The 24214-nt window shown below is 39.4% G+C and overlaps 7 protein-coding genes across 7 annotated transcripts; 4 read left to right on the top strand and 3 right to left on the bottom strand.

Moving 5' to 3' along the window:
• Positions 1 to 825: 825 nt before the first annotated feature.
• Positions 826 to 3021, top strand: MONOS_8382 (putative CDC14 A; the record flags this gene model as incomplete). Its single annotated transcript, XM_067878787.1, has 3 exons — positions 826 to 1177; positions 1323 to 1505; positions 1910 to 3021. 3 exons carry the CDS (start codon positions 826 to 828, stop codon positions 3019 to 3021), a joined length of 1647 nt encoding a protein of 548 aa, XP_067726946.1.
• Positions 3022 to 4590: 1569 nt separating this feature from the next.
• Positions 4591 to 7508, bottom strand: MONOS_8381 (uncharacterized protein; the record flags this gene model as incomplete). Its single annotated transcript, XM_067878786.1, has 3 exons — positions 4591 to 7136; positions 7340 to 7433; positions 7505 to 7508. The coding sequence occupies 3 exons, from the start codon at positions 7506 to 7508 to the stop codon at positions 4691 to 4693; spliced, it is 2544 nt and encodes an 847-aa protein (XP_067726945.1). The 3' UTR covers positions 4591 to 4690.
• A 901-nt stretch (positions 7509 to 8409) lies between these two features.
• Positions 8410 to 9999, top strand: MONOS_8380 (putative E3 ubiquitin-protein ligase CCNB1IP1). The gene is made up of 5 exons (XM_067878785.1): positions 8410 to 8598; positions 8685 to 8757; positions 8813 to 8892; positions 8953 to 9696; positions 9754 to 9999. The coding sequence occupies exons 1-5, from the start codon at positions 8514 to 8516 to the stop codon at positions 9873 to 9875; spliced, it is 1104 nt and encodes a 367-aa protein (XP_067726944.1). The 5' UTR covers positions 8410 to 8513; the 3' UTR covers positions 9876 to 9999.
• A 22-nt stretch (positions 10000 to 10021) lies between these two features.
• Positions 10022 to 10699, bottom strand: MONOS_8379 (Transport protein particle (TRAPP) component Bet3-like protein B; the record flags this gene model as incomplete). The annotated part of the gene is made up of 3 exons (XM_067878783.1): positions 10022 to 10234; positions 10290 to 10394; positions 10442 to 10699. 3 exons carry the CDS (start codon positions 10697 to 10699, stop codon positions 10040 to 10042), a joined length of 558 nt encoding a protein of 185 aa, XP_067726943.1. The 3' UTR covers positions 10022 to 10039.
• A 205-nt stretch (positions 10700 to 10904) lies between these two features.
• Positions 10905 to 13530, top strand: MONOS_8378 (putative hydroxymethylglutaryl CoA reductase). The gene is made up of 6 exons (XM_067878782.1): positions 10905 to 11245; positions 11297 to 11615; positions 11679 to 11789; positions 12001 to 12192; positions 12422 to 12792; positions 13072 to 13530. The coding sequence occupies exons 1-6, from the start codon at positions 10984 to 10986 to the stop codon at positions 13341 to 13343; spliced, it is 1527 nt and encodes a 508-aa protein (XP_067726942.1). The 5' UTR covers positions 10905 to 10983; the 3' UTR covers positions 13344 to 13530.
• On the bottom strand, positions 13403 to 15011 carry MONOS_8377 (uncharacterized protein). Its single transcript, XM_067878781.1, has one exon. The coding sequence runs from the start codon at positions 14944 to 14946 to the stop codon at positions 13849 to 13851; it is 1098 nt and encodes a 365-aa protein (XP_067726941.1). The 5' UTR covers positions 14947 to 15011; the 3' UTR covers positions 13403 to 13848.
• A 1924-nt stretch (positions 15012 to 16935) lies between these two features.
• Positions 16936 to 24192, top strand: MONOS_8374fu8375fu8376 (uncharacterized protein; the record flags this gene model as incomplete). Its single annotated transcript, XM_067878780.1, has 1 exon — positions 16936 to 24192. One exon carries the CDS (start codon positions 16936 to 16938, stop codon positions 24190 to 24192), a length of 7257 nt encoding a protein of 2418 aa, XP_067726940.1.
• Positions 24193 to 24214: the final 22 nt, after the last annotated feature.

Below are 24214 nucleotides of genomic sequence, written 5' to 3'. Positions count from 1 at the left end.
GCTTTTTTTTACAACCGGAATTATGAAAAAGAAAGACAGAGATTGTTTGAATCGGATTTGTCACTTTTCTGTGTTCATAAACAATAATTCAAAACAGAAATATCAAACCGAAACATTAGTTCAAAAAAATAATGATATTTCAATGACGGTTATATCAAAAGTTGAAAAAAAATGACATGATTTTCATTTGTCAGGCATTCATAAAACAATATTCAGGAGACAAAAGAACAAAAATTTTTCTGATTGAAATAATTATAGATAATTAGTTTTGGTTTATGATCAAGCTGTTTTTGTTCGAATATTTTGAAAATGACAACACAAGAGCTTTCAAAAGCATTTGAAATTATTAAAGGTTTAAATCGTTGAACAAATTAGTATAAAAGAACCAAACGTTCACCTTTTTAACTTTTCAAAATTTCATTTTCATGATATTTAAATATTTTAATTAATTTTTCATCTAACACGCTTATTTGTTTATTAAAGGGGAATTTTACTATGTTTCATTAAGGACAGTACCTCGTAACACGTTGAACAGTATTTTTTATTCCACAGACACAACGCTACTCTATCAACCATTTTCTTCTGACTTTGGACCTCTTAATTTGGCATGCTTATATCGATTTTGCAAACTCACAGAATCCCATCTTTCTGTTTGCATATTATTTTCTTTATATGTTAAAATTAAAATCATTGTTTCGATTCTATTTGACAAAAAAGGAAATTGCTCACACAGGAAAAAAATTATATTATTGCTCAAGCACAAACAATTATCAAAGAGCAAATTCTATTTGCCTTGTTTGTTGCTACTGTGTACTATTTCATCACATGACTCCAGACGAGGCCTTCCGGCCTTTTCTTGGAATATTCCCTCCTCTACCTCCTTTCAGAGATGCTGCATACGGCCCATCAATGTTTGGACTATCTGTTTTGGATGTGGCCAAAGGTATCTCTAAAGCAATGAATTGCGGATTCATTAACTTTGGAAATCTGTCATCGCCAATCACACCTCCCTCGTCAACTCCATTACCTGGGGAATTTGATGTTCATGAATACGAGCACTATGAAAAGGTTGAGAATGGAGATTTGAATTGGATCGTACCAGGGAAATTTTTGGCTTTCGCAGGTCCCTCAAATATCGCAATAAATGATCCTAATGGAATATGCACACACACTCCTGGTTTGTATTTCAAATATATGTTTACAAGATAAAAGAATTTTAAAATAAATATACTCCCCATTTTTTCTTGAATTGCCACTTTTGCCCAATTTGCTGCGAAAAAATAAATTCCCCCCTAACTTTTAATGTTTGATGCACTTTGAAGAGTTTTACATACCATATTTCAAAAGGAAAGGGGTATCCGCGGTTGTTCGACTGAATAAAAGAATGTACGACAGGAAGCGATTCGTTGACAAAGGAATTAATCACTACGACCTTTACTTCCCCGACGGCGGCATTCCAACAGATGACATCGTGAAGAAATTCCTATCAATTGCTGAAAAAGAATGTTTGTCTGCTCAAAAAAAAAAGAAAAAAATTTTTCTTTGCCTTTGAAATAAAATATGATACTGAGAAAATTGTATATAATTTATGAAGCAATTTTCATAATTTTTTTTCAATCATTTTTTATATGATGCTTATCTGACTGTATTTTACCTCGCAAATAATCACTTTTTCTATATATTTACCATTTTATTTATCAATCTATTTTTCATAACATTTCAACCTCCTTGCATGTATTCCAATTTCACTTTTTCTTTCTTTCTTTCTTTCTTTCTTTCTTTCTTTCTTTCTTTCTCTTTCTCTTTCTCTTTCTCTTTATTTCTCTCTCTCTCTCTCTCTCTCTCTCTCTCTCTCTCTCTCTCTCTCTCTCTCTCTCTCTCTCTCTCTCTCTCTCTCTCTCTCTCTCAGCTGTTCTCGCTGTCCACTGCAAAGCCGGGCTCGGCCGCACCGGCACCCTCATTGCCTGCTACATGATGGCCAACTACGGCTTCACCTCTGCCGAAGCCATCGGATGGATCAGAGTGTGCCGGCCAGGGTCAGTGATTGGGCAGCAGCAGGCATTCCTGGGAAGGATAGAAGGGCAGCTGAGAGAGTGGAGGAGAGCTAAAGATGCGGAAAACGAGAAGAAAAGCAGAGAAGGAGGAGAATTTGCGGAGCCCGGAGAAACTCAATCTTCGGAGAAATTGGAGCGCAGGTTGGGATCTTCAACTGCAGCGCGTGCCTCTTTGTCACCGTCTTATCTCTCAACACCTTCACGCTCAACGGTGCCTTCTTATGCTCTTTCTTCTTCTTCTTCCTCTTCCTCTCCGTCTTCTTCTTCCACGCCATCTTCCTCTGCTCTTGTGATTGATCCACACCCATCTCCTCTGAGAGGGCCGATGAAACATACTCAGATTTATACACCACAAACATCATCATCATCTTCCTCTTCTTCCTCTTCTTCTCCCTCTTCTTATTCTTCTTCCTCTTCTTCTGCCTCTCCCTCTTCTTCTTCTTCCATTCCTTTGGTCTCAGAAAGCGAAAGACGAACATCTGAACCCATCCGATCTCCCTCTTATCCTCCTCAGAGAACAAGCGCATATTCACTCACTCGCTCTGCTGCTCCTTCTTCTTCTTCTTCCTCTTCCTCCTCTTCCTCTTCTCCTTCCTTGTCTTCCTCCTCTCGCTATGTCACTTCTTATGCTGCAGCATACTCCAGATCGCCTTCTTATCCTGCTTCTCACTTCTCAAAGACATCTTCTCTTTCTTCTTCTTCTTCTTCTTCCTCTTCTTTTTCCTCTTCTTCTTCTTCTGTCTCTTCTGCCAGAACACCCAACCGCCCTGCCCCTCCTTCTGCTTATTCGTATCCCTCTTGCTCCACTGCCTCTTCTCCTGTTAGATCTGTCCCTTCATCCTCATCTTCTTCTTCTTCTTCTTCTTCTTCATCTTCTCCTTCATATTCTGCTCCTTATTCTTCCTCTTTCAGATCGTCTCAGTATTCCTCTGGTGCTTCACCAGTTCGCAGACCCGGATGGAAATAAAAGAAATATTTTTTTTTCTTTCAATTTTCTTTTTCTTTCTTTCTTTCTCTTCTTCTTCTTCTTCTTTTTTCAAAATTTCCTTTTGAACCTTCTTTGTAATGAAAGATCATGCTCACTGCCTTTCTTATAGCATTTGTTATTGTTACTGTTTTTCTGTTAGACTATTATGAAAGGCAGGTTTGTTCAATGTACATTTTGGAAGGAAGATGAAGTTAAACTTACTCATTTGCGATTTGTTGATGCTTTTGTTAGAAGTTAACAGTCTATTTACTTCTGAAAAGTACAGAAAAACGAACAATTCTTTGAACACTATTGTGCAATGATGAAAATTTAATAATGACAATAATGACTTTGTGTTTTTTCGTTGATTCTTTTGATCCTTTGCTTTTTTCTGTTTTCTGTTTTCTTTTTTTTTTTTTGTTCTTTCATTTTCTTTGAATATATCTATTTATCAATCCATCTTTCTTTCTTTCTTTCTTCTTCTTCTTCTTCTTCTTTCTTTTTTATTTCGTCGATTTTGCGAGCTTCGGGATATTTCGAGGATGAATTACAATCACATTAATCACAATACTCTATTTGCTTTTATATTCTGTCATTTTAATCACCAGTTTGCATTCACTCTAAATTTTCTCTCTCTCTCTTTCTCTCTCTCTATCTCTCTCTTTCTCTCTCTCTCTCTCTTTCTCTCTTTCTCTCTTTCTCTCTTTTGCTTTCTTTCTTTTGCTTTCTCTCTTTTGCTTTCTCTCTCTCTCTCTCTCTCTCTTTATCTCTCTTTCTCTTTCTTTCTTTCTCCATTCACTTCCACAGCTTTAAGATGAATTATGCTTTTTTCCTTCTTTTTCAAAATGTATTTTCAATTGCTGTAAGCTCTTATAATGTTTTTGCATTTTTGTTTTTTCAATTTCATCATCATCATCATCATCATCATCATCATCATCTTCTTCTTCTACTTATTTTTTCATTTATTTCTTGTGCGTTTTATTAAAAACTATCAATCAATATTTATTCTTTTTGTTTATAATTCCATGTTTTTTTTATTTTTTTCAATACAAATTCCAACAAAACTCTGAAGGTTAATCATTTTTAATCTTAGAACACGTTCCTTCTTTCTTCTTTCTTTCCTTCCCTTTTGTTTGGTTGCTTTTCTTTTCTTTTCTTTTCTTTTCTTTTCTTTTCTTTTCTTTTCTTTTCTTTTCTTTGTCTTTTTCACAATTATACTCATAAATATTCAACAGTTCACTACTTCATTTCGATTATTTGTTTGCACTATTAAAAAAGAACGTTATTTTCCTTCTTCTTTTCCCTTTTATTTCTTCTCCTCACATTTTCTTCTTCGTTTTGTGTGTTTCAGTGACTTTTTATTATTCTTCCTCTCTTTCTCTTTCTCTTTCTCTTTCTCTTTTCTTTTATCATTATTATTATTTAGTGATTATAGAATTACTTCTTTTAACTTTTATTTCTGTTTCTTTTTCGTTTTGCTTTGCATTTTTTCTTTTTATGTTGGAGACATTATTTAATTACTTCAGAAAAAAGAAAAGAAATAGAAAAAAAAAATGAGCAGTCAATACAAACACGCAATACAACATTTTATTCTAATTTTATTCAAAAAAGAAAAGATAAATAAAAAGAAAAGAAAATAAATAATCATTATAATTTCTAATATTTCGTTTCACAAAACGAGATAGAAGCAAAAAAGCGAGAAAGCAAACAACATAATAAACAACGTGAGAAAAGCAATGAAAACAGGATGATGTCCTTCATCATCATCATCCTCTTCATCCTCTTCATTTCTATTCTCTTCATTCTCCTTCTGCCCACCACCATTCCTCTGAGAACGCAGCAGCACTTTGCTTTTAGCCTGGGCAGAGTCAATCATCCGCAGCCTCTCATCAATCGAAGACACTTTTGTAACAATGTCTGCCAACAGACGGTTGTTTGCGTGTCTTGCTCGCGCACTGCGGGGCAAAGAGGAGCGCTTTGGCTGATAGGAAAGAGCAATTCGTGAAGTGTTGGATGGAAGTGAAGAAGAAGAAGAAGAAGAAGAGGAGGAGGAGGAGGAGGATGAAGAAGAGGAAGAGAGAAAAGAATCTGACATTGAAGTGCCTGTAGAATACTTGCCAGCATAGTTGCTGGCAGAGGAAAAGACAGAAGGTGAAAGAGGGTGTGAAGTGTGTGCAGAAGAGAGAGAACGAGACTCATCTTCATCTTTCTCTCTATCATCATCATCATCATCATCATTTTCTTCCTCCTCCTCCTCCTCTTCTTCTTCTCCATCTTCGCACTGTGTCCCAACTGCTTTGCTATTCTTCTTCTTCTTCTTCTGCTTGTTCACAAGAATCGTACAAGGATGCATTGGATCAAAAGACTCATCAGATGTTTGAAGAGGGATTGTGTTTGAAGAATTGAATAATACATTATCTTCTTTGGAATCCATTGATGTTCTAAAAGCAGCATCATTATCATTTTCTTCACCAATTTCATCATCAGAATCTTTTGAACCTTCAGAATCAACAACTTCTGTGACTTCTTCTTCCTCTTCCTCCTCCTCCTCCTCTTCTTCTTGTTTCTCTGCATTACTGCCATCTTCCCCTTCATCACCCTCTTCTCCAATCTCTTCTTCTTCTCTTTCTCCTTCAAGTGTTGCTTGTATCTCACTCATCACCGACTGCAGCTCCAAACGCTTCATCTTCTTTGCCTCTTCTTTTGCCTGTGAATCTTCTTTCTTCCCAGCATGTTTGTGTTTGTGCTCATGTTTTTTATCCTTTTCCTCTTTCTCTTTCTCTCCTTCTTTCTTTTTATCTTCGTCTTTCTTCGTCTTCTTTAACCCCTTGTTTTTCTTCATCTTCTTTTCATCTGACACAAATGTGTGTGCCACAAGTTTCACTTGATTTTCACTTGTCATTTTCTCATTCAATTGCGGCACTTCAAAAGACGATGCAAATTCTGAGTCAGACAAAGCCATAACCCCACACTCTCTCTGCAGATCTTCAACAGAACTCATTCTGTCTGCCACAAATGGAGTGGATGGGTCTTCTTTGATAGCACTCAGCTGATTCTGTGCATTCAATGAAAGAGGCGGAGTCAATTTTGCCGGCGAAGATTGTGTCCTGACAACACGAGGAGGCGTTTTGGGGGTGTTTGGGGAGACAGAAATAAGGTTTTGACTGGCTGGGATATCAGATGCATCAGAATTGAATGGGAAATGATTAGATGGAGTTTGATGTAACAGAGAGATTTCTGATTCTTCTCCTCTTTTTTCATCTCCATTGCCTTCTTGTTCTTCTTCTTCTCCTCTTCCTCCTCCTCTTTCTTTTCCCTGCAACAAAAGCTGCTGTCCACCGAAATCATCCTGCTGAAAGTGATTTGAGCTGCTGCTATTGTCTTCAAGAATAAAGCGCTGTTTCTGAGGAGTGGAAGGTTCCTGTTCAGCCTGCGATGCTTCAGAGCCAGCCAGCGCAACAGACAGAGAAGATAGCTGCTCAGCCACACTCTGCAGCAGAGGGAGTGCTTCATTGACTGAATTCCTGTCTGTAGAAGGATCACTCAAACCGGCTTGTGACTCAGGCTGCTCTTGCTTGCTTTGCGTTTGGGCAGCTTTTTCTGTCTTTTCTATGGAATTTGGAGATTTCTCTGTATTTCTCTGTGATTTTTCCATTATCTGTTTTGACTTATTGGCTTCTTCGCTTACATTGTTTTTCTTATCCTGTGCGTTTTTTCTCTGTGCCTTTCTTTTCTTTTCTGCTTCTCTTTCATTCTTCAATCTCATTCTTTCTGTCCTTTTAGTCTCGTGTTCAGATATAACTTGCTCAAGTTGTTCCTTGGCTTGAACAACTTCATTCATCATCTGCGTAATTCTCTCTCGTTCTTTTTGGTATTTATCTTCGGCTTTCTTCATTTCTTCAGCTTCTTTCTCGATAAGTTCAGCTTGTTTTATTGATTCTTCTTCTTCTTGTACATAATGTTTTAATGTTTCAATAAGTTCCAACTTTTTTTGTTTTGAATTCAATAAGTCTTCTTCTTGTTTCTTTTTAGCATCTTCATATTGTTGAATTTCTTTTTCAATCGATTGAATTTGCGACAAAAGAGAAGAATACTGAGATTCCATCAAATACTCTCTATTTTTCGATGAAGATCCAAAAACGACAGAATTTTCTTCATTATTTTGGTTCTGTTGCTTTTGGAGCTCCTCTAAAAGCTTGAATTTTCGTTCTTCTAAATTGACTAGTCTGGTTGAAACCATAGAAATGTCTTCATATCGATCAGAAAAATTATGATATGAATCACTTCATATGAATAGAAATACAGCTAAATAACAAACAAAGTAAAAGAAGATACGCACTCTGCGTTAAATCGAAAACTCACGCTTCCAACTGCTTTCTGATTTACTGCATTCGAATGTGCATCAGAAACAACTGATTCAACACTTTCAAAAAAAGGAGAATGAGATTATAATCATAAATTTCACAAAAACATTTTTGCAAACTCATCTTCGAATGTTATCATTCATAAATCACGATAAATCTAACTTTCAAGTTACAAAAAATTATTATGGAAAGATTCTTTGTTCAAAAATCATTAAATACCAACATAACTGTTAAAATTTTTCAAAGTTATTTCTATAAAGCGATATTAAATATTTTCATTGTTCTCCATTTTGATCGACATCAATGCAATGAATGGTTAAGGATCAAATATTAAATGCGATGCAAAGAGCATGTGAGAAGTGATCATTGTTTATATTGTTGAATTTGAGTTGAAAATGAAAAATGCTTTATAAAATATGAGAGATCTTTAATTTTTTTTCGGAATATTTCAAAAATATTGAGGTATGTGGTAATGTACATTGTTTTTTTGAGATGTGCAATTGTTATGTTTTTTAATGATGAAACAAAATTGTATAACCAGTTCTGCTTATGAACTTTATGATTTTATTCTGTCCAATCTTTTTAGAAAGGACTCTGACTTATATTTCGATTAATTTTCTAAATTGCATTTGCTATTTTCAGATTATATATTTCCATTTAAATGTAACATTATTAATATTTATTTTTTTCTTATTTTATCGATGTTTAAAAATTTCCCTTTTGATTTTTAGGAAAATGAAATATATCGAAGAAAATGAAGTATTGGCCACAAGGAAATATTAATTATTGTGTTTTCACAATTTATGAGTTAATTTTTGTTATGAACATGTAAAATTCATTATTATGTTCATATTAATTATTTTGTTTTATTGTTTTTTTTAAAAATAAATATGGTGGAAATATATAATTATTAAAGAAGACTTATATGTTTTTTGAAATTTCAAAAGTTGAAAAAACTGTGGAAGATAACAGATGATATATTGTGGAAAATAATTTTTAAAAAGAGTGTTTTTAATTAACCCTTAATGAAAAATGAAAACTTAAAAAATGCCGGTCAATTTATTATCGAGATAAATACAAAGAAAACGGACTCTTCTGTTCATATACTGTTTCTTCTTGCGCATTAATATGTTTAGATGTAATAAATGCTGGAAGAAACTTGGAGGGGAGAATTCGACTCACTGTTATATAACAATATGCTCTCATATGTTTTGTATGCTTTTGATCGCTTTATTTTTCGAATATATTTAATGAAATGATATTAAAATATAAAATTTGTATCTGAATAATAAATATTAGGCTTAGATTGCGGAAAAGCTCATTTTCAAAAAAACACGACTTGTCCTGGATGTGACAAAGATGTTCGCGGAGAGTTTGTCTACTCCTCGAATAAAAGTCATCTTCTATAATTGTATTTATTATCTTAGAGGTGAAGTACAACTTGTTGATTTAAATCCTTCTGACCAATTTCGATCCATGTCGTTGTGTGGATTAGATCCTGAAACAAGTATATATTTTAATAATATTATGAAAAATTAAAATGTGTAACCTTTTTTTATTTAAAAAGTTATGGAGATGGCAGCACGTGGACTTGCTTTCTATTCGTATCAAAAACAAAATGAAATAGCTTATCTATCATTTTTGAACAGAAAGGCCCAACAAAAAATGACGGAAATGCAACGCCAATTCGAAGAAAAACTTTCGAAAGGAAATCAAGCACTGATTGCATTGAAGACACAGATTAAGCAGTTGACAGAAGAAATTACAAGCGGAAAAAAAGATTATAAAGAACTTGAAGAGAAATTTGCTGAAAAAGTCAAGCAAAAAAGAAAACTCGAAGAAATGATGGACATTTTAAAGGCAAAAATGTCTGCATTTTCACGCACGCATCAAATTCATCCAAGCATGACAATGTCCCCAACGTTGTCACGCACATCCACTCCTTTTGGACCGATGCGATCTCTTTCTCCATCCTCAACTCCTCGACGCTCCTTATCCCCTTCGTCTACACCTCGCTATTCTTCTTCGCCAGCTCCATCATCTTCATCTCGCTCCCATTCTAATCCTACACAATCACCATCTCTTCCTCTTGGAGGTATTAGTAGTTCTCCTGCAACAAGACTATCGCTTCACACTCCCTCAATTCATTCACCCAGATCTTCTTCTGTATCATCATCATCATCATCCTCCTCCTCTTCATCTGCATTATCGTCTTATCCTCTCCCATCTGCAATTCCTGCAAGATCAAGAACACCTTCAAGGCCTTCTTCAGCCAGACCTCCACTGAGCCCATTTATTGCAAGTGATCTTGGTTTGATTTTTCATATTATTTTCCAATATTACTTGCATGAGATAATTTTCATTTTAGGAATCCCCCCATCTTCTACACCTTTTGTTCTTCCAGCAAGCAAAGATCCATGGACGAGATTAAAGGAAACCACATCAAGGGGCCATCTTCATGCACCAGATACTCCAAATTTCCTACATTAAACCAAATAACAGTTTCCTTTGAAATACGTTATTTGCTTGGGCTAATTTTGCTTTTTCCCTCTTTTTATAATTTCTCATTCTTTCATTGTCTTCATTGAAAAATAAAAGCTTTTCTTATAAAAAACTTTTTTTAAAAATAAAACATCAAAAAATAAAAGTTATAATTATGTTTCAAAAGACTCTGAAATGGTTTCTTTTGTAGCCCCTTTGACTTCGATTTTTATTTGATTTATATCTGCATCTCTTAGTTTGTCGGCAATGAAAGAGCAGGCAACATTTAACTTTAACGTATCAAAAACTCCTTCAATAACTCCGCAAATAACATTCGAGTACCAAAGTTTTTTCATATTTGAAGGAAGCTGTCGTAAAATTCATCATAAAAAAATGAACAAAAAAATACAAAAAAGTTCAAACCTCAACAAATTCAGTGAGAGGATTGTTTTGGAATGAAATAATAAAAATATTATCTTGTATCTGAGTAACGCTTGCATCGACATTCAGCAGCATTTTAAATCCAATCTGAAAAATAAAATAAAAAATTTGAAAATGAAAATATGGACAAATACCTGTGCACAAGCATCAACAGATTGTTTATACGAAGTACATGGAAGCGGATTTGATTTTGCCAAAATTTCATCTGCCATTCGTTTTCCCATATGAACTCCCATCTTCTGAACAATTTGTGAAACAGAATTTGGATCTCCATAGTCTTGAACAAGTTGATCAATTAAACATCCATAGGTTATTGCTAAAAAATCACTTGGAATGTGATACTTGGAAAAAATTTCACCTCTTGACGAAGGAACGGTGCTTGACGAGGCCATCCAATAACAATTAATCGATCAACCCTCAATTATTTATATATTCATTGTCTTTTTATTATTTCAAATAAATGGTTTTTAAATCTGAATATTATTTGCAAATTCTATTTATAATTATAACGTTAATTTAAAAAAATTGTTAAAATCATTCCGTTTATTCTCTTAATAAGTCGCAAGACGAAGATTATATTTTGCAATCATTATTGACGGGAAAAATTAAAGGACACGAAATTGAAGAATATTGTCAAGGAAACTTCGAAACTGCTGTGAGGATTCGAAGGAAATTAATGATTGATTCATTTCCAGAAAATAAAAAGGAAGAGTTGCATTCTCTAATTGAATCTGACTTAAGTAAAGCAGATCACGCAGATTTCTACAAACGAGTCTATCACAGATGCTGCGAAAATGTTATTGGATATATTACTCTTCCTGTAGGGATTACAAATCCAATTCTTATAAACAAAGAGTATCTCCAAATACCACTTTCAACTTCTGAAGGTGCTTTGATAGCATCAATTAATCGAGGAGGGAAAGCTGTCTCATTAAGCGGTTTTGTTGATTGATGTTTTTAAGAAAAAAGTTAACCACTTCATTGCTTAGGAGGAATTACAACAGTTGTTAAACAGATGGGAATGACAAGAGCACCAATCATTGAACTACCAAATCTTGAATGTGCAGCTAAATGCTGTAATTGGATAGAACAAGAAAGCTCGCAAAAGTATTTTGGAGATATTTTCGAGAAATCTTCGACGCATCTCTCGCTGAAGCATGTTCGTCCATTTCAACAAGGGAGAAGGTTGTTTCTAAGGTTCAGTGCCACAACGGGAGAAGCAATGGGAATGAACATGATCACAAAAGCTGTTGACGCAAGTCTTGCATCTCTTAAAAGAGACCATTTCCCCGAAATGACAGTTGTGAGGTTGTTTATGAGGCAAATTTATTGAGAGAGAAAATTGTTATTAACATTTTTTTACCAAAATAGTGTTTCAGGGAATATGTGCACCGATAAAAAGGCATCAGCAGTTAATTGGATTGAAGGGAGAGGGAGAAATGTAGTAACCGAGGCAGTCATTACACGGAAGATACTTTCTGAGTGTGCATAAAATAAATAAATCTGATTTTTGCGTCGAATACTCCAAAAACATTTGTGATTTTTTTTTGAAAATTTTTTTGTAAATTGCAACTGTTAAATTTCTTTTGCGCTTATTGTTACATTTTGTGCATTTTATAAAATTCATATTTTTTGCACTTATTTTTGTGCATGTTTTTTCAATCGTGTAACGCCAAAATATTCACTAATTCAGAGTAATGCATTGTTCGGCATCAGATGTGGATCGTTTAAACAAAGCAAAGAATCTCATTGGTTCTGCAATGAGTGGCAGCGTTGGAGGATATAACTGCCATGCGTCAAATATTGTTGCAGCTTTATTTCTGGCTACTGGGCAAGATGCTGCACAAGTTGTTGAATCTTCGTTCTGCCTAACAGATACCGAATGGTTTGCCATTGGTGTCACTTGTTCGATTCTTCATTTTCGACAATTTGTTTATTTCGATGACTACAATCTTTATTTTTTTCATTAATCAAATATTTAATACCAAATTAATTTATTTTATTCTTCAAAATTTTTATCTCTTCCATTCAAAATGATTTGAACGTCAATGGAAATATTTGAATCATTTCAAATAATATTTAATTCCCATGAACTTTTGCTGCTTCTTATTTAGCTTAGATGATGGATCTCTGCGCATCAGCTGCACATTGCCAAGTGTTGAAGTTGGTGTTGTTGGAGGCGGAACAGGCCTTCCTTCGCAGCATGCTAATCTTGCTCTTCTCGGCTGCATTCCTTTGAAACACAACGATAATCGAGAAATTGAAGGAAAAATTGTTGAAGATACAAATAAAAAAGAAGAAGATTTGGAATCAAAAACTCCTTTTCAAGTTTTCAGTTCTTCGCATTCTGATGTAATGGGGGAAGAAAAAAGCTCTAGTAAAACTTTGACTCATGCACAAAAAGGAACATTTAGCGATCGTCTTGCCAGCATTCTTGGAGCTGCCGTTTTATGCGGTGAACTGTCATTACTCTGCTCTCTTGCAAGTGTGTTTTTCTTGAAATACATGGAAAATATTAATGCACACACATATTTGGTTTTCTTTTTTCTTTTTTCTTTTTTCTTTTTCTTTTTTTCTTTTTCTTTTTTTAATTTTATTTTATTTTTTTTTTATTTTATATCATTTTTCGTTGATGTGCTGCAACAATGATATTTTTCATACTCCTTTAAATAATACTCTTTTTCTGGCCAATTTCATTATCCTTATTCGATATATTCTTAACACTTTTAATTAACATTTTTTCTCTTGCTACACATGAAAACAGCTGGATCGTTGATGACTGCACACACAAAACTGAACAGAGGCTTAGAATCTCCTTCCGAATCATTATCTCCTTCTCCAAGTGCACTTAGGTCACCTTCAATAGCAACAATGGAAGACTGTAAAAAGTTTGAAATCAACGATCGCTTTAATAATTTTTCGGAGAAAGAAAAGATGAAAACTAGAATTGAAGCAATAGAAAAAGAAGAAAAAGCACTGGAAGAAGAGAAAAAGTTGCTTAAGTATAACTTGGATATTATGCAAAAGGAAGGATGAAAATAACGTTTTTGCGCTATGATTGAAGAAAGATAAAGCACAACAAAAATTTTGCTCACGAAATGATTTTAAGCAATGTTTATAATGTTATTTTCCGCAATAATTTCCACATTTTAATTTCCTTATCAAAGAAGAATAAACCTTTTGGAAAGGTAAAAATTATAAAACAGAATGCAAAAAAAAACGAGATTATTTCAATTTTATTTCAACATTTGCTCCTTTGTTAGTAGTTTTAAGTATCCGAATTTATTGCTTATAAAACAATAAATAAATAAATAAATAAATAAATAAATTAATCAATCAATCAATAAATAAAAATTTTATAAAAAACTATTACTCATTCAACATGAAATCCATATCACAGGAAAATCGAATTGTTACGCAAAGCATAAGATACTGAATATTTTAAATACACAACATAATGATATAACCTGTTCTGGAACATGCTTAATATTTACTTCAATTGAAGGAAAAATGTGGGTTGTGTTCAAACAATTTTTCCCTTTCATAGCTCATTGATTTCCTCAATGTCTCCATCTGCAGCCACAGCATCTGGCTCTGCTTCCACCTCTGTTCTTCGCTCGTCTCGTTCCCCATCCACAAAACTGCTGCTGCAACAATTACTTCTTCTTGTGCTCCCTTCCCCAGCTCCTTTCTCTCTCCATTTCCATTCTTTCTCATCCCTTCTTCCCCTCCTTTTCCTTCGTCTCTCCCGCTTCATCTGCCTCATCCCACTTCCTGCATCGTAGAACCGCCTCAACATCTCCTCTGGATCTCTCACCCCAAGCTCCCACTCACTCTCTCCTCCTCCTCTCCCACAGGCAATCACCCTCAAGCACCTCATATGCCCCATCTCACTTTTCTTTCCTTCCCCATCCCTTCCACTCCAAAAACCTTCATCATCATCATTTTCATCTTCTTCCATTTCATCCTCTCTTTCCCAGCCTCTCATCAGCCAATCTCCCCACTCATCCTTTCCTCCAACACCGGACATTCTGCTCTCTCCTTCACTTGTTGTCTCCCTTTCTCCTAACTCCTCTTCTTTCCTCATTTCTCCCTCATTCTCAACCTCGCTTCCATCTCCCATCTCACCCATCTCAAGCCATCGCTGAAATTCCAACAATTTGCTTGTTGGCTTCAAATCTTCTTGCAACAATAACCCTTCGTCTCCTTCCCCTCTCTGCCTCATTTCCTCCAAAAGCATCTGCGAAAGGAGACCTGATGGAAATGTTCCTGCGGGCGATTCTTCTTCTTTCTTCCTCATTTCCCTGTCTTTCCCGCTCCTTTTGCTCCTCCTCAGCCCTCCATATCCCCCATATCTCAGATCCGGATGCTCTGTGTTTGCATCCAAATCTTCTGCCTTCGCTCCCTTCCGCTTTGCTCGCTCATACCGCTCCACCTGCTGCTCCTCTCTTCCCACTCCCTCATTTTCACCTTTCCCTCCTCTCTCCTCTCTTTCTGTTTCCTTCTCCAAAACACGCCTCTCTGCCTCATCCCACATCCGAGTCTCCTCCTCTGCCTCTTCTCCCCTCCTTTCTGCAACTCCTCCCATCCCTTCCCACTCCTTCCGCACCCACACCCCAAACACCTTCCAGTGCTTCATTGCATCCTCCACCTGCCTCCTCCACCGCAAAACCCGTTCCTTCCTCTTCTCCAGCCTGCCTCCTGCCCCTGCTCCACCCGCTGCCTCCCAGTCTTCCCACCTCCACCGCTTCACCATCTCTCCCCGCTTCCTCTCTTCCAACTTCCATCCTTTCTCCCTCCCAATCCCCTCCATCTCTTTCCCCATCTCCTTCTTCACCTCTTCCCTTGCCCACTCCTCTCCTTCTTCCTTCTCCATTTCTTTGCATCTTTCGTCAGTTCTTTTCACCCGCATATCCTCAAGCACCATTTGAGCTGAACATTCACAGCCCTTGTTTTCATCTTTCATCCCTTTCTCTCTTTCTTCACCAAATATCCCTGTCTCCTGTTCTCTTCCCAATCCAGCCCCGCTCTCCACCACTGTGTGCGTCTGCCATTCCATTCCTGTCTCTTTCTCTGAAGCACTCTTTTCCACCCAGAATGGCACAGACGACTCGCACTTCTCTTTCAATTCGCTGATATTCCCAATTTCCATGGAGCCAGAGTTTGTGCTTGTGCTGCTGCTGCTGCTTGACCACCCACTCCTTCCAGTCTGCAAATAAGTCTTCATCCATTTCGTTGCCTGCCATTTCGACAACACCACTTTTTCTGTTTCTTCCACAGATTCTTCCCTCATTTCTGCAAGTCCGTGAGGAATGCCTAATATTTGTGTTGCATGTGCCCTGTCTGTTTCCTTCTTCCACAATTCACGATTTTCTGTCTTCTCTGTCATCATTGCCAGAATTCTTCACAATTAATTCCATCGTTAACAAAAGCCTTGAATATGTGTTTCTTTGCAACTATCCCACTTGTGATGCTCTTCAATGCCTGTTAAAAATAAGACAATCCAATTCATAAGTTGTTTTTCGTTTTAGTTTATTTTTCTTTTCAAAGAGAGTCACAAAAAATAAATTTCGTAAAAAAAATTATTCATAAAGAAGATACATAACACATTCTTCAGTTTTGCATTGCAATTTGGTTTTGGGGAAAGATTTATGTGATTTTAATCAAGGCGATGCTGAGCTCATGATTTCAAAAGAGAATGGATTTGTTGCCTTCTGCTCGCGAATGCAAAATGCAAAAAGAAGCATTTTTGTCGGTTCTTTTTCATTTGTCCGAGATATTTTTTTTCCAGACAAAAAGAGAAAATAAAAATTAGAAAAAACGATCAGGCAAATGATATTTGATTGTTTCATTGTTGGATTTTTTAACATGTGTTATTATTCAATTCATTGAAGGCGATTTTTTAACGTGCTTGAGTGTTTTTAATGAGTTGGATTTGTTTGTGTTGATTTGCTGTGCAGACATCTTTTGAGAAGAAATAACAATATTTGTTTTTGGTGATGAAAGCGAATCATTTATTTTCATATTGGAATATTTTTTCCATAAATGTCCCAATGTTTCAATACTTTTAAACTTATTGCTTTCGCTCAGAGCTTGCTGTTTGAATTGAAGCGTTTTTTAACTTTTTTGATTTTTTGAATCACGGCTTTTGAACAAACTGAAAATGATTTTTCTTTGTGGAAAATATTCGAGAATTGCTATATAGTTGTAATTCAATTTATTGTGTTTCTGAACCTTCAAAGCTTTTTGGTGCATTTTTGATTTATTTTTTTAAAAACAAGGAGTTATTCTGGTTTTCCAAATTAAAAAAAGCAATATTTTCTTCTATTTTTTGTTTTTTTTATTCTTTTTACGAATTTGTTATATATTATTTATGACATTATTGTTTTTCTTTTGATTATTGAAATTTTTTCATTTTATTGAATATTATTTTTTTAAGTTATATTTTGCGAATATTCTGATTATCTCATTTATTCATTTACTAAGTTAATCTTTTTCAATTGTTATTGAATTTATTTTTTCGTCTTTCATAATTTCATCTTCAGTGTTTTCTGGAAAGCCAAAGAATGGGATTAATGGGGCAGGAAACAAAAGAAAGGCAATTAATGGGTCAATTTGATCCGGAAAGATGATTCTATCTCCGTGTTGTCTGCTGATTGTTTCCTTTTTGGCGGCGAGTGTTTCATATGAGCACAAAAGCGATATTCTTCTGGATGGAGAAGATGCGAAAGGAAAAATCAAAGAGAGACTGGAAGGCAAAGAAAATGCTTGGTGGGAAGAAAAGGGTGTGGAAAACTGGAGAAAGGAGGGAAAAGAGAAATGGCTTCAAACAGGAAGTGTGCGTTTCATGAGCAGGGAGCTGGATGGAGTTGGGGTGAAGAGTGTGAATGCATCGGTTTGTCTGAAGCGGCTGAAGATATTTGTGAGTGAAAATGTGGAAGTGATGAATGTGGGCTTGGGAAGTCTGGGGGAGATGAGCGAGTGCTGTGTGGTTGCAGAAAGTGGTGTGATGGGAAGTGTTGCAGGAGCAGATGGTGGAGTGGTTGTGTTGAGGAATGTGAGTGTGGAAGGTGTGAAGAAAGGGATTGTTTTCGTTGGGAGTTTGGTGAGGGTTGGGAGATGTGATGGGAGTGATTGTGGGTGTGTGGATTTGAGCGAAGGGGTTGTGAGGGATGTGAAGGTGATGATGGAAGGAGCCTTCATTGCCAGTTGCAGCGGAATGGACACAGTTGTGGAACAGATGGCGTTTGTGAATGTGAGCAGAATGGCGATGAAGAGGCAGATGACAGGAGAAGAGAAGAGAGAGAAGTGGAAAAATGAAGAAAATAAAAATCAGTATTTTTGGAGAAGGAATGGAGAAAAGATGATTGGGTGTGTTGTGGAAGGAGTGGAATGGCCTTTGGATGGAGGCATTGTTTATGGAGCGAACAGAAGTGGGCAGAACTTGTGGTGTGAAAACACAACCATGGAGAGGTGCGAAAGAAATGGAGCGATGAACGATTATGAAGGGGAGAAGAACATGGAAAGAAAAATCGTGAGCAGTGGAGATGAAACATTTGTTGATTGCTCATTTTTCGAAACCTCAGCGACAAGCAGTCAATCAAATTCAGGAGGAGCGATCCTGTTCACATCAACTGGAAAATTGACTGTTTTGAGAACATCGTTTGAGAGATGCTATGCAGCTTATTGCGGAGGGGCAATATCCAGTCGCTTTGACAAATACTGCAAGATGGAAGTGGAAAAATGCAACTTCACACATTGTTGGAGTGTGGCATCTGGAGGAACTGTTGATGCTCGGTATGTGAGCGAAGGGAGATGGGCAAAATGCCGATTCATTGAGGGAAACACAACTCACATGGGAGGAGGGTTGTTTTTGGAATTTGAGCCAACAAGAAACGTTGTCAGTGAAAATGAGTTTGTTGGAAACTTAAAAATTTCACAATATCACACTGGAGGTGCAGGATTGAGTATTCAATGGAATTGTTGTGCAATTGTTTCAGATTGTGTATTTATGAATGGGCACAGTGAAAATAGAGGTGGAGGAATCTGCTGGGATAATGGAACTGGATCATCTGATTCAAAAGTGTTGTTTTGCTTCTTTGGAAACAACAGTGCAGCAAATGGAGGATCGGATGTGTATATCTGCGATGGGTGGACAAGCATTGATGAAAGCAGTTTTGTGTTGTGTCGGACGATTTCGGAAGGAGAGGGAATGAGAGTTGTGAAAGGAGGCACAGATTGCAGCGGTTGGGTGTTGAAAGGATATTTCAGCAAGATCCACATTGATGGAGAGGAAGGGATCGACCATTTGGGATGTGGGTCTGGTGGAGTGGAAGGAGAAGAACAGAAGGGGAGGGGATGCAAAAGGATTGGGTATTTCAGAATGGTTGCAGATTTGACAAGAGAAGTGGATGTTGTTGTGGGGAGGGGAAGGTGCAGAGAGGAGAAAGTGGAGATTGGAGACTTGTCAGTGAGTGTGAAAGGGGTGGGGAAGGAGGAGACAGCTGTTGTTTTGAGAGGGAGGAGCGAAGGGGAAGAGGTGGTGCTGATTGGGAGAGGGAGTGGGATGTTTGAGGGGATGAGTTTTGCTCGAGTGGGGAAGGGGAAGAGGAGGAAGGAGGAGTTTGTTGTTGGAGAGAATGGAGGAGAGCTGCAGTTGGTGAAGTGCCGAGTGAGAGAGGTGAGCGCGGAGGAAAAGCAAAATGAAGGAGAAGGAGAAGGGGAAGGAAGAGAGGGAGAAGGGGATGCATTTTTGAGTGGGTTTGTGTTAGTTGTTGGAGGGAGAGTGGTGATGGAGTCAGTTGAGGTGAGTGGGATGAGGGAGGATGGGTGTGGAGTGGTGGAGATGGAAGGGGTGAATGGAGGGTGGGTGGAGATGAAGAACACAGTGGTGGAAGAGGTTGTGCGGGAGAGGGGGAATGGGAGTGTTGTGGGAGGGAGAGTGGGAGAAGGAGGAGGAGTTGTGGTGGAGGGAGGGACATATCGGAATTGTGGGTGCTTGTCGGGAAGTGGGGGTTGGATGTGGATTGGTGTTGGTGAAGGAGGGGTTGTGTCGATAGGCAACACCACAGGCAGCGAGGGAGGAGAAAGCGAGGGTGCTGTGAGTGTGGAGGGATGCAGCTGTGGAGGAGAAGGAGAAGGAGAGGGGTGCGGAGGAGGGCTGTTTGTGGAAGTGGGGAAGGGGTGGAGAGGGTTAGCGATTATAGATGCGGTATTCAGTGGATGTATGGTTGGGGAAGGGGAAAAAGAGCGTGGAAGAGGAGGAGGGTTGTATATTGATGTTGTGGATGGTGGAGAAGGAGGGAAAGCGTTGGATGAGGTAGATGTGTTCCAGATTGGAAAAGTGAGATTTGAGGGAAACCGCGGGTGGGAAGGGAGAGATGTGTTTGCAAGGTGCAGTGTTCTGGGAGAAGTGGCAGACAGAGCTCATTTGGGGGATTGGTTTGTTCCATCAGAGGAGGAAAGAGAAGAGGATTGGAAGGAAGAGGAAGGGAAATGGGGAGGAGTGTGGGGGTGTGAGCGAAGCACCACAGGAGATGAGTTTGGGATTCCGATTGTGGTGTATTTGTGGGAAGGGGCGAGAGAGCGGATGCATGTGGATGGGGTTGGAGGAGGGGATTTTGGGAGGTGTGGATTTGCAGTTGCACCATGTGAGACAATCACACAAGCAATCAGACTGCATGCAGCATTGATGAAGGAGCAAGGGATGGAAGAGATCCGAGTGAGCCATTCCTCTTTGATTGAGGAGGCGATGGTTCTGAGTGAAGATGAGATGCCAAATGGATTGGCGATCGTTGGTGATGAAGAAGGGAGCGAAATTGTGTTTGGAGGAGAAAAGAGGAAACATGGCAGTGGAGAAGGAATAAAGTGGAGAACAAAAGTGAATGAAATTGAAGAGAAGATAGGTTTTGTCAGGTCAAGTGTTCCATTTTCGTTGACAAACATAAAGATTATGTTTGGAGAAGGGATGCTTGGAAGCAGATCATGTGTTCTGATGGAGGACGAGAAGTGTGTTTTGCTGATGAAAGGGTGCATAATGGAGGGGAGAGGCAGAGAAGAAGGGGGAGAGATTGGATTTGTGTTTGTTGAAGGGATGAAGGGAGAGCTGAAGGTTGAGGAATGTGTGTTCAAGGACTGTCTGTTGGGAAAGGAGTATTTGGTGGTGGGTGAGGGAATGAAGAGCGTGGTGATAAATGGAACGCTGTTCTGTGGAATAGACATGAGCAGCTCCAGTCTGATTGGGATATGTGGAGGAAGTGTTGGCGGAGCAAAGGGAAATGAAAGAAATGAAGAGAAAAAGAGGTTGTGGAGAGAGAATGGAGAAGAGAAGGCAAGAGTGAAGGTGTGGATGGAGAAGTCGAACTTCATAACCATAACCTCGAGAGGCGAGAGCGGGGCAGTGATTGGAAGCAGAACAGGAGAAGAGATGGGGGTGGTGGATGTGAGAATTGAGGGGTGCGGGATGAGAGGGTGTGTGAATGAAGGGTCTGAGGAAGGGGGAGGGGTGAAGTGGCGAGGAGGGTGGGAAGAGAATGGAGAAGGGCTGGTGATGGAGAGCTGCACAATCGCAGGATGTGAATGCAGCCGAACAAGTGGGAGGGGAGGGGGAATAATGCTGGACTGTGTTGGAAGGGCTGAGGGGAAAGAAGGAAATGGAGCAAATGGGATTGGAGGGTTTGTGATGAGGGGCATCTCATTCCTGTGGAATGAAGCATTTGTTGGGAAAGACATGTTTGTGAGGTGCTTGTCAATTGAGGAGCAGATGAAGCGGAGTGTGCTTGAGCTGGACACAGAGCAGGATTCTCTGTTGCGGAGGGATGCAGCGAATGCGAGCGATGAGGAAGAGAAGGATGTGGATCTGCTGGAGTGGTTGCAGGGGTATTTGTCTGTGTGGGTGTATGTTGCTAAATCGGGGAAGGATGGGAGGCTGTGTGGATCCGAAAGTGAGGCATGTTGGAGTGTTTCATGTGGGATGAAGCACATGGAAAGAGGAGCAGGGAGCACGATGTGGATTGTGGAGAAAGGGGTTGTGATGGAGAAGACGACTGTGGGAGATGTGTGCATCCGATCTTGGAAGCGGGGGAAGAAGTGCATTGTGAGTGTGGATGAGGTGGATGAAGCAGAAGTGTTGGAGGAAGGGGTTGTGTGCTTTGTGAATGAAAGTGAGGTGGTGGAGTGTGTGTTTGAAATCGGGAAGCATTTTGAGGGGAGAGATGGAAGTGTGCTTCAGCAAGTGAATGGAACACTTGTGATGACAGGGTGTGCAGTGAGGTTTGCGGAGCAAAGGGGAGCCCTGATGTGTGATGTGATGAGGATATGTGGAGGAGTGTTTGAGATGCGTGGGGGTGTGGTGGAGCAAATGGAGTGTGGGAAGGGTGTGTTTGTGTTTGGGAGTGGGAGCAATGGAGTGTTGCGGGAGTGTGTGATTGGGGATGTGGAGAGCGAGGGAGATGTTGTGAGGGTGGATGGTGGAGGGAGAGTGGAGATGAAGGAGATTGTCATGAAAGATGTGAGATTGCGCGGAGGAGCGAGCTGTGTGAGTGTGACAGGAAATGGGGCATTGAATGGGGAAGGGGAAGGAGGAAAGATGAGGATGTGGTGTGTGGAGCTTGTGAATGTGAGTGTTTCGAAGAGTGAGGGAAGTGTGCTGCATGGAGAAGGGCGAGGAGCAAAGACAGAGTGCGTGAACTGTTCGTTTGAGAGATGGGGGAGGAGGAGTGGAGAAGGGAGTGCAGTGTGTGTGAGAGGAGGATGTGAGCTGGAGATGGAAGCATGCATGGTGGATGGGACAGGGCATGAGGAGAAGGATGAAAGAGAGGAGTGGATGAATGAAGGAGGAGGAGAAGGAGAAGGAAATGAGAAAGGGGTGTGCAGGTGGAATGAGTCAGCTGTGGAGGTGAGACAGAGCACCGGGGTTGTGATGGAGACGAGGATTGCGAACTGTGGTGAGGGAGGGATGAGCGTCAGTGGAGGGAGTGTGAAGATTGCGAAGGGTGAGTTTGAAGGGAATGGGGAAGGAGTTGCGAAGTATCCGTCTGCTCGGAGAAACATGTGGTGCAGAGAGGGAGGGAAGGTTGAAGTGGTGAGCCTTCGTGGGGGAGATGGGGTGGAGAAGGGATCATCGATGTGGATGACGAATGAAGGATGTGAGGTGGGAGGAATTCTGGCAGCGAGAGAGTCTGTGCTGTTCATTCCGCGAGTGGATGAAGTGGAGGTGGAGGTGGAGGAAGTTGGGGAGAGGGAGAAAGTGGTGTTTGTGGGGGAGTTGTTGCTTCCATGTAACCTATCATTCAAAGTGGAGAAGAGAATGGGTGAAGAAGCTCATGTGGAGAAAGGGGTGTTTGAGGAAGAGGGATATGTTTCTGAGGGGATGGTGTTTGGGTGGACAAGCACTGCAGGAATCGGAAATGAAAACGAAAATGCAGAAGTGAGTGTGTGCATCCTGTTTGGGAATGCTGAATCTCCTTCATCAACAAATGAATTCATCGTGAAGAACAGAAGCGAACCCAAAACAAATGGGGAGGAAAGGATTGTTGAAGGAGGAAAAGAAAAGAAATCTTATTGGTTGTTGATTGTGACTGTTCTTGTTATTTTATTGTTGATTGTTCTTATTGTTTCTATTATTCTTGCAGTCAGATGGAGAAAGGCAAAGAATGAAAATAAAGATCTGAGAGAGATAGTGAATGACACGGTGAAGAAGGATCCAAAGGCATTTGAGATGGTGACAATGGAGACGTCACCAGAGGAGCAGTGGAGGAGGGCAGAGAGAGAAGCGGAGAAGAAGAATGAAGAAAGGATCAAGAAGAGAGTGTATGAGAAAAGCTTGGGGCATTCAGAGTCATCAGAGCATTTGCTGAGTGAATGTGGATCAACTGAATATATCCTGGGGAAAGATTCAGACAAGATTCCTGAATGGATGCTGGAAAAGGTTGAGGAAGAAGAGACAAGAAAACGAACACCTTCGCCATCTGTTGCATCCACCTCAACCACAGACACTTCAGATACAGAATCCACTTTTGTTCGATCAGAGAGTCTGTGTCCCACAACTTCATCGATGTCCAATCTGGTGGATGCAATGGCCTGCTCCTCACCACATGAAAAACTGATTGTGGATTTGAGAGATTCTCTGTTCATGCTTCTTCATGGAAGGAATGAGAAGAAAGAGATGCCAATTGGCTCATTAAATGAAAGAGAGCAGACAGCTGCTCAGGTGCTGTTTTGGGTGGCTAATCTCGCACTGCATTCATTTGATGAAATGGAAAATCCGCTTCAATCGCTTTCCAATCTCAGTCCACACATAGTGTTGTTTTCAGAACACATGGTCATTTGTATTGTGATGCACTCTGACTTCTCATCTGACGATGATTCCGATTCCTCATCCATCTCTTCATCAACTGTTGTGACTTCTGCAAGTGATGATGATGATTATGACTCTCTTCCCTCATCTGCGTTTGAGGAGGATGATGTTTTCAAAAAAGAGTGCCTGAGGTGGAAGGCACCCGAACTGCTGATGAACAAGAAGATGGGAGCAACAAAAGAGTCAGTTGTGTTTTCGATCGGGATGATGCTGTGGGAGTGTCTGACCCTTCAGATCCCGTTTGGGGAGTTTGAGGCCGAAGTGGCAGGGCAGAAGATTGTGAATGGAGAGAGGCCGGATTTGGAGAGAGTTGGCGGGAGCAAGTGGAAGGAGGCAGTGAAGGCGTGTGTTTCGAGCCGAGCAAGTGACCGTCCATCTCTGATGAGTGTGAAGCGAGCATGCATTGAGCGTTTTCCGGCGAATGCAGCAACATTGACTGTATCTGATGCAATTGGGGTGTATATGAGTGGAGGCACAGCTGACGAAGAAGAAAGCGAAGATGGGACTGGAGAAAGCTCAATGGAATAGAAATGCACAAGGATTGCAACGT

Source organism: Monocercomonoides exilis (genome assembly GCF_001643675.1).
Source record: "Monocercomonoides exilis strain PA203 chromosome Unknown scaffold24-1337568, whole genome shotgun sequence".
Classification (NCBI taxonomy): domain Eukaryota; phylum Preaxostyla; order Oxymonadida; family Polymastigidae; genus Monocercomonoides; species Monocercomonoides exilis.
This window is presented reverse-complemented; position numbering and strand designations above follow the sequence as displayed.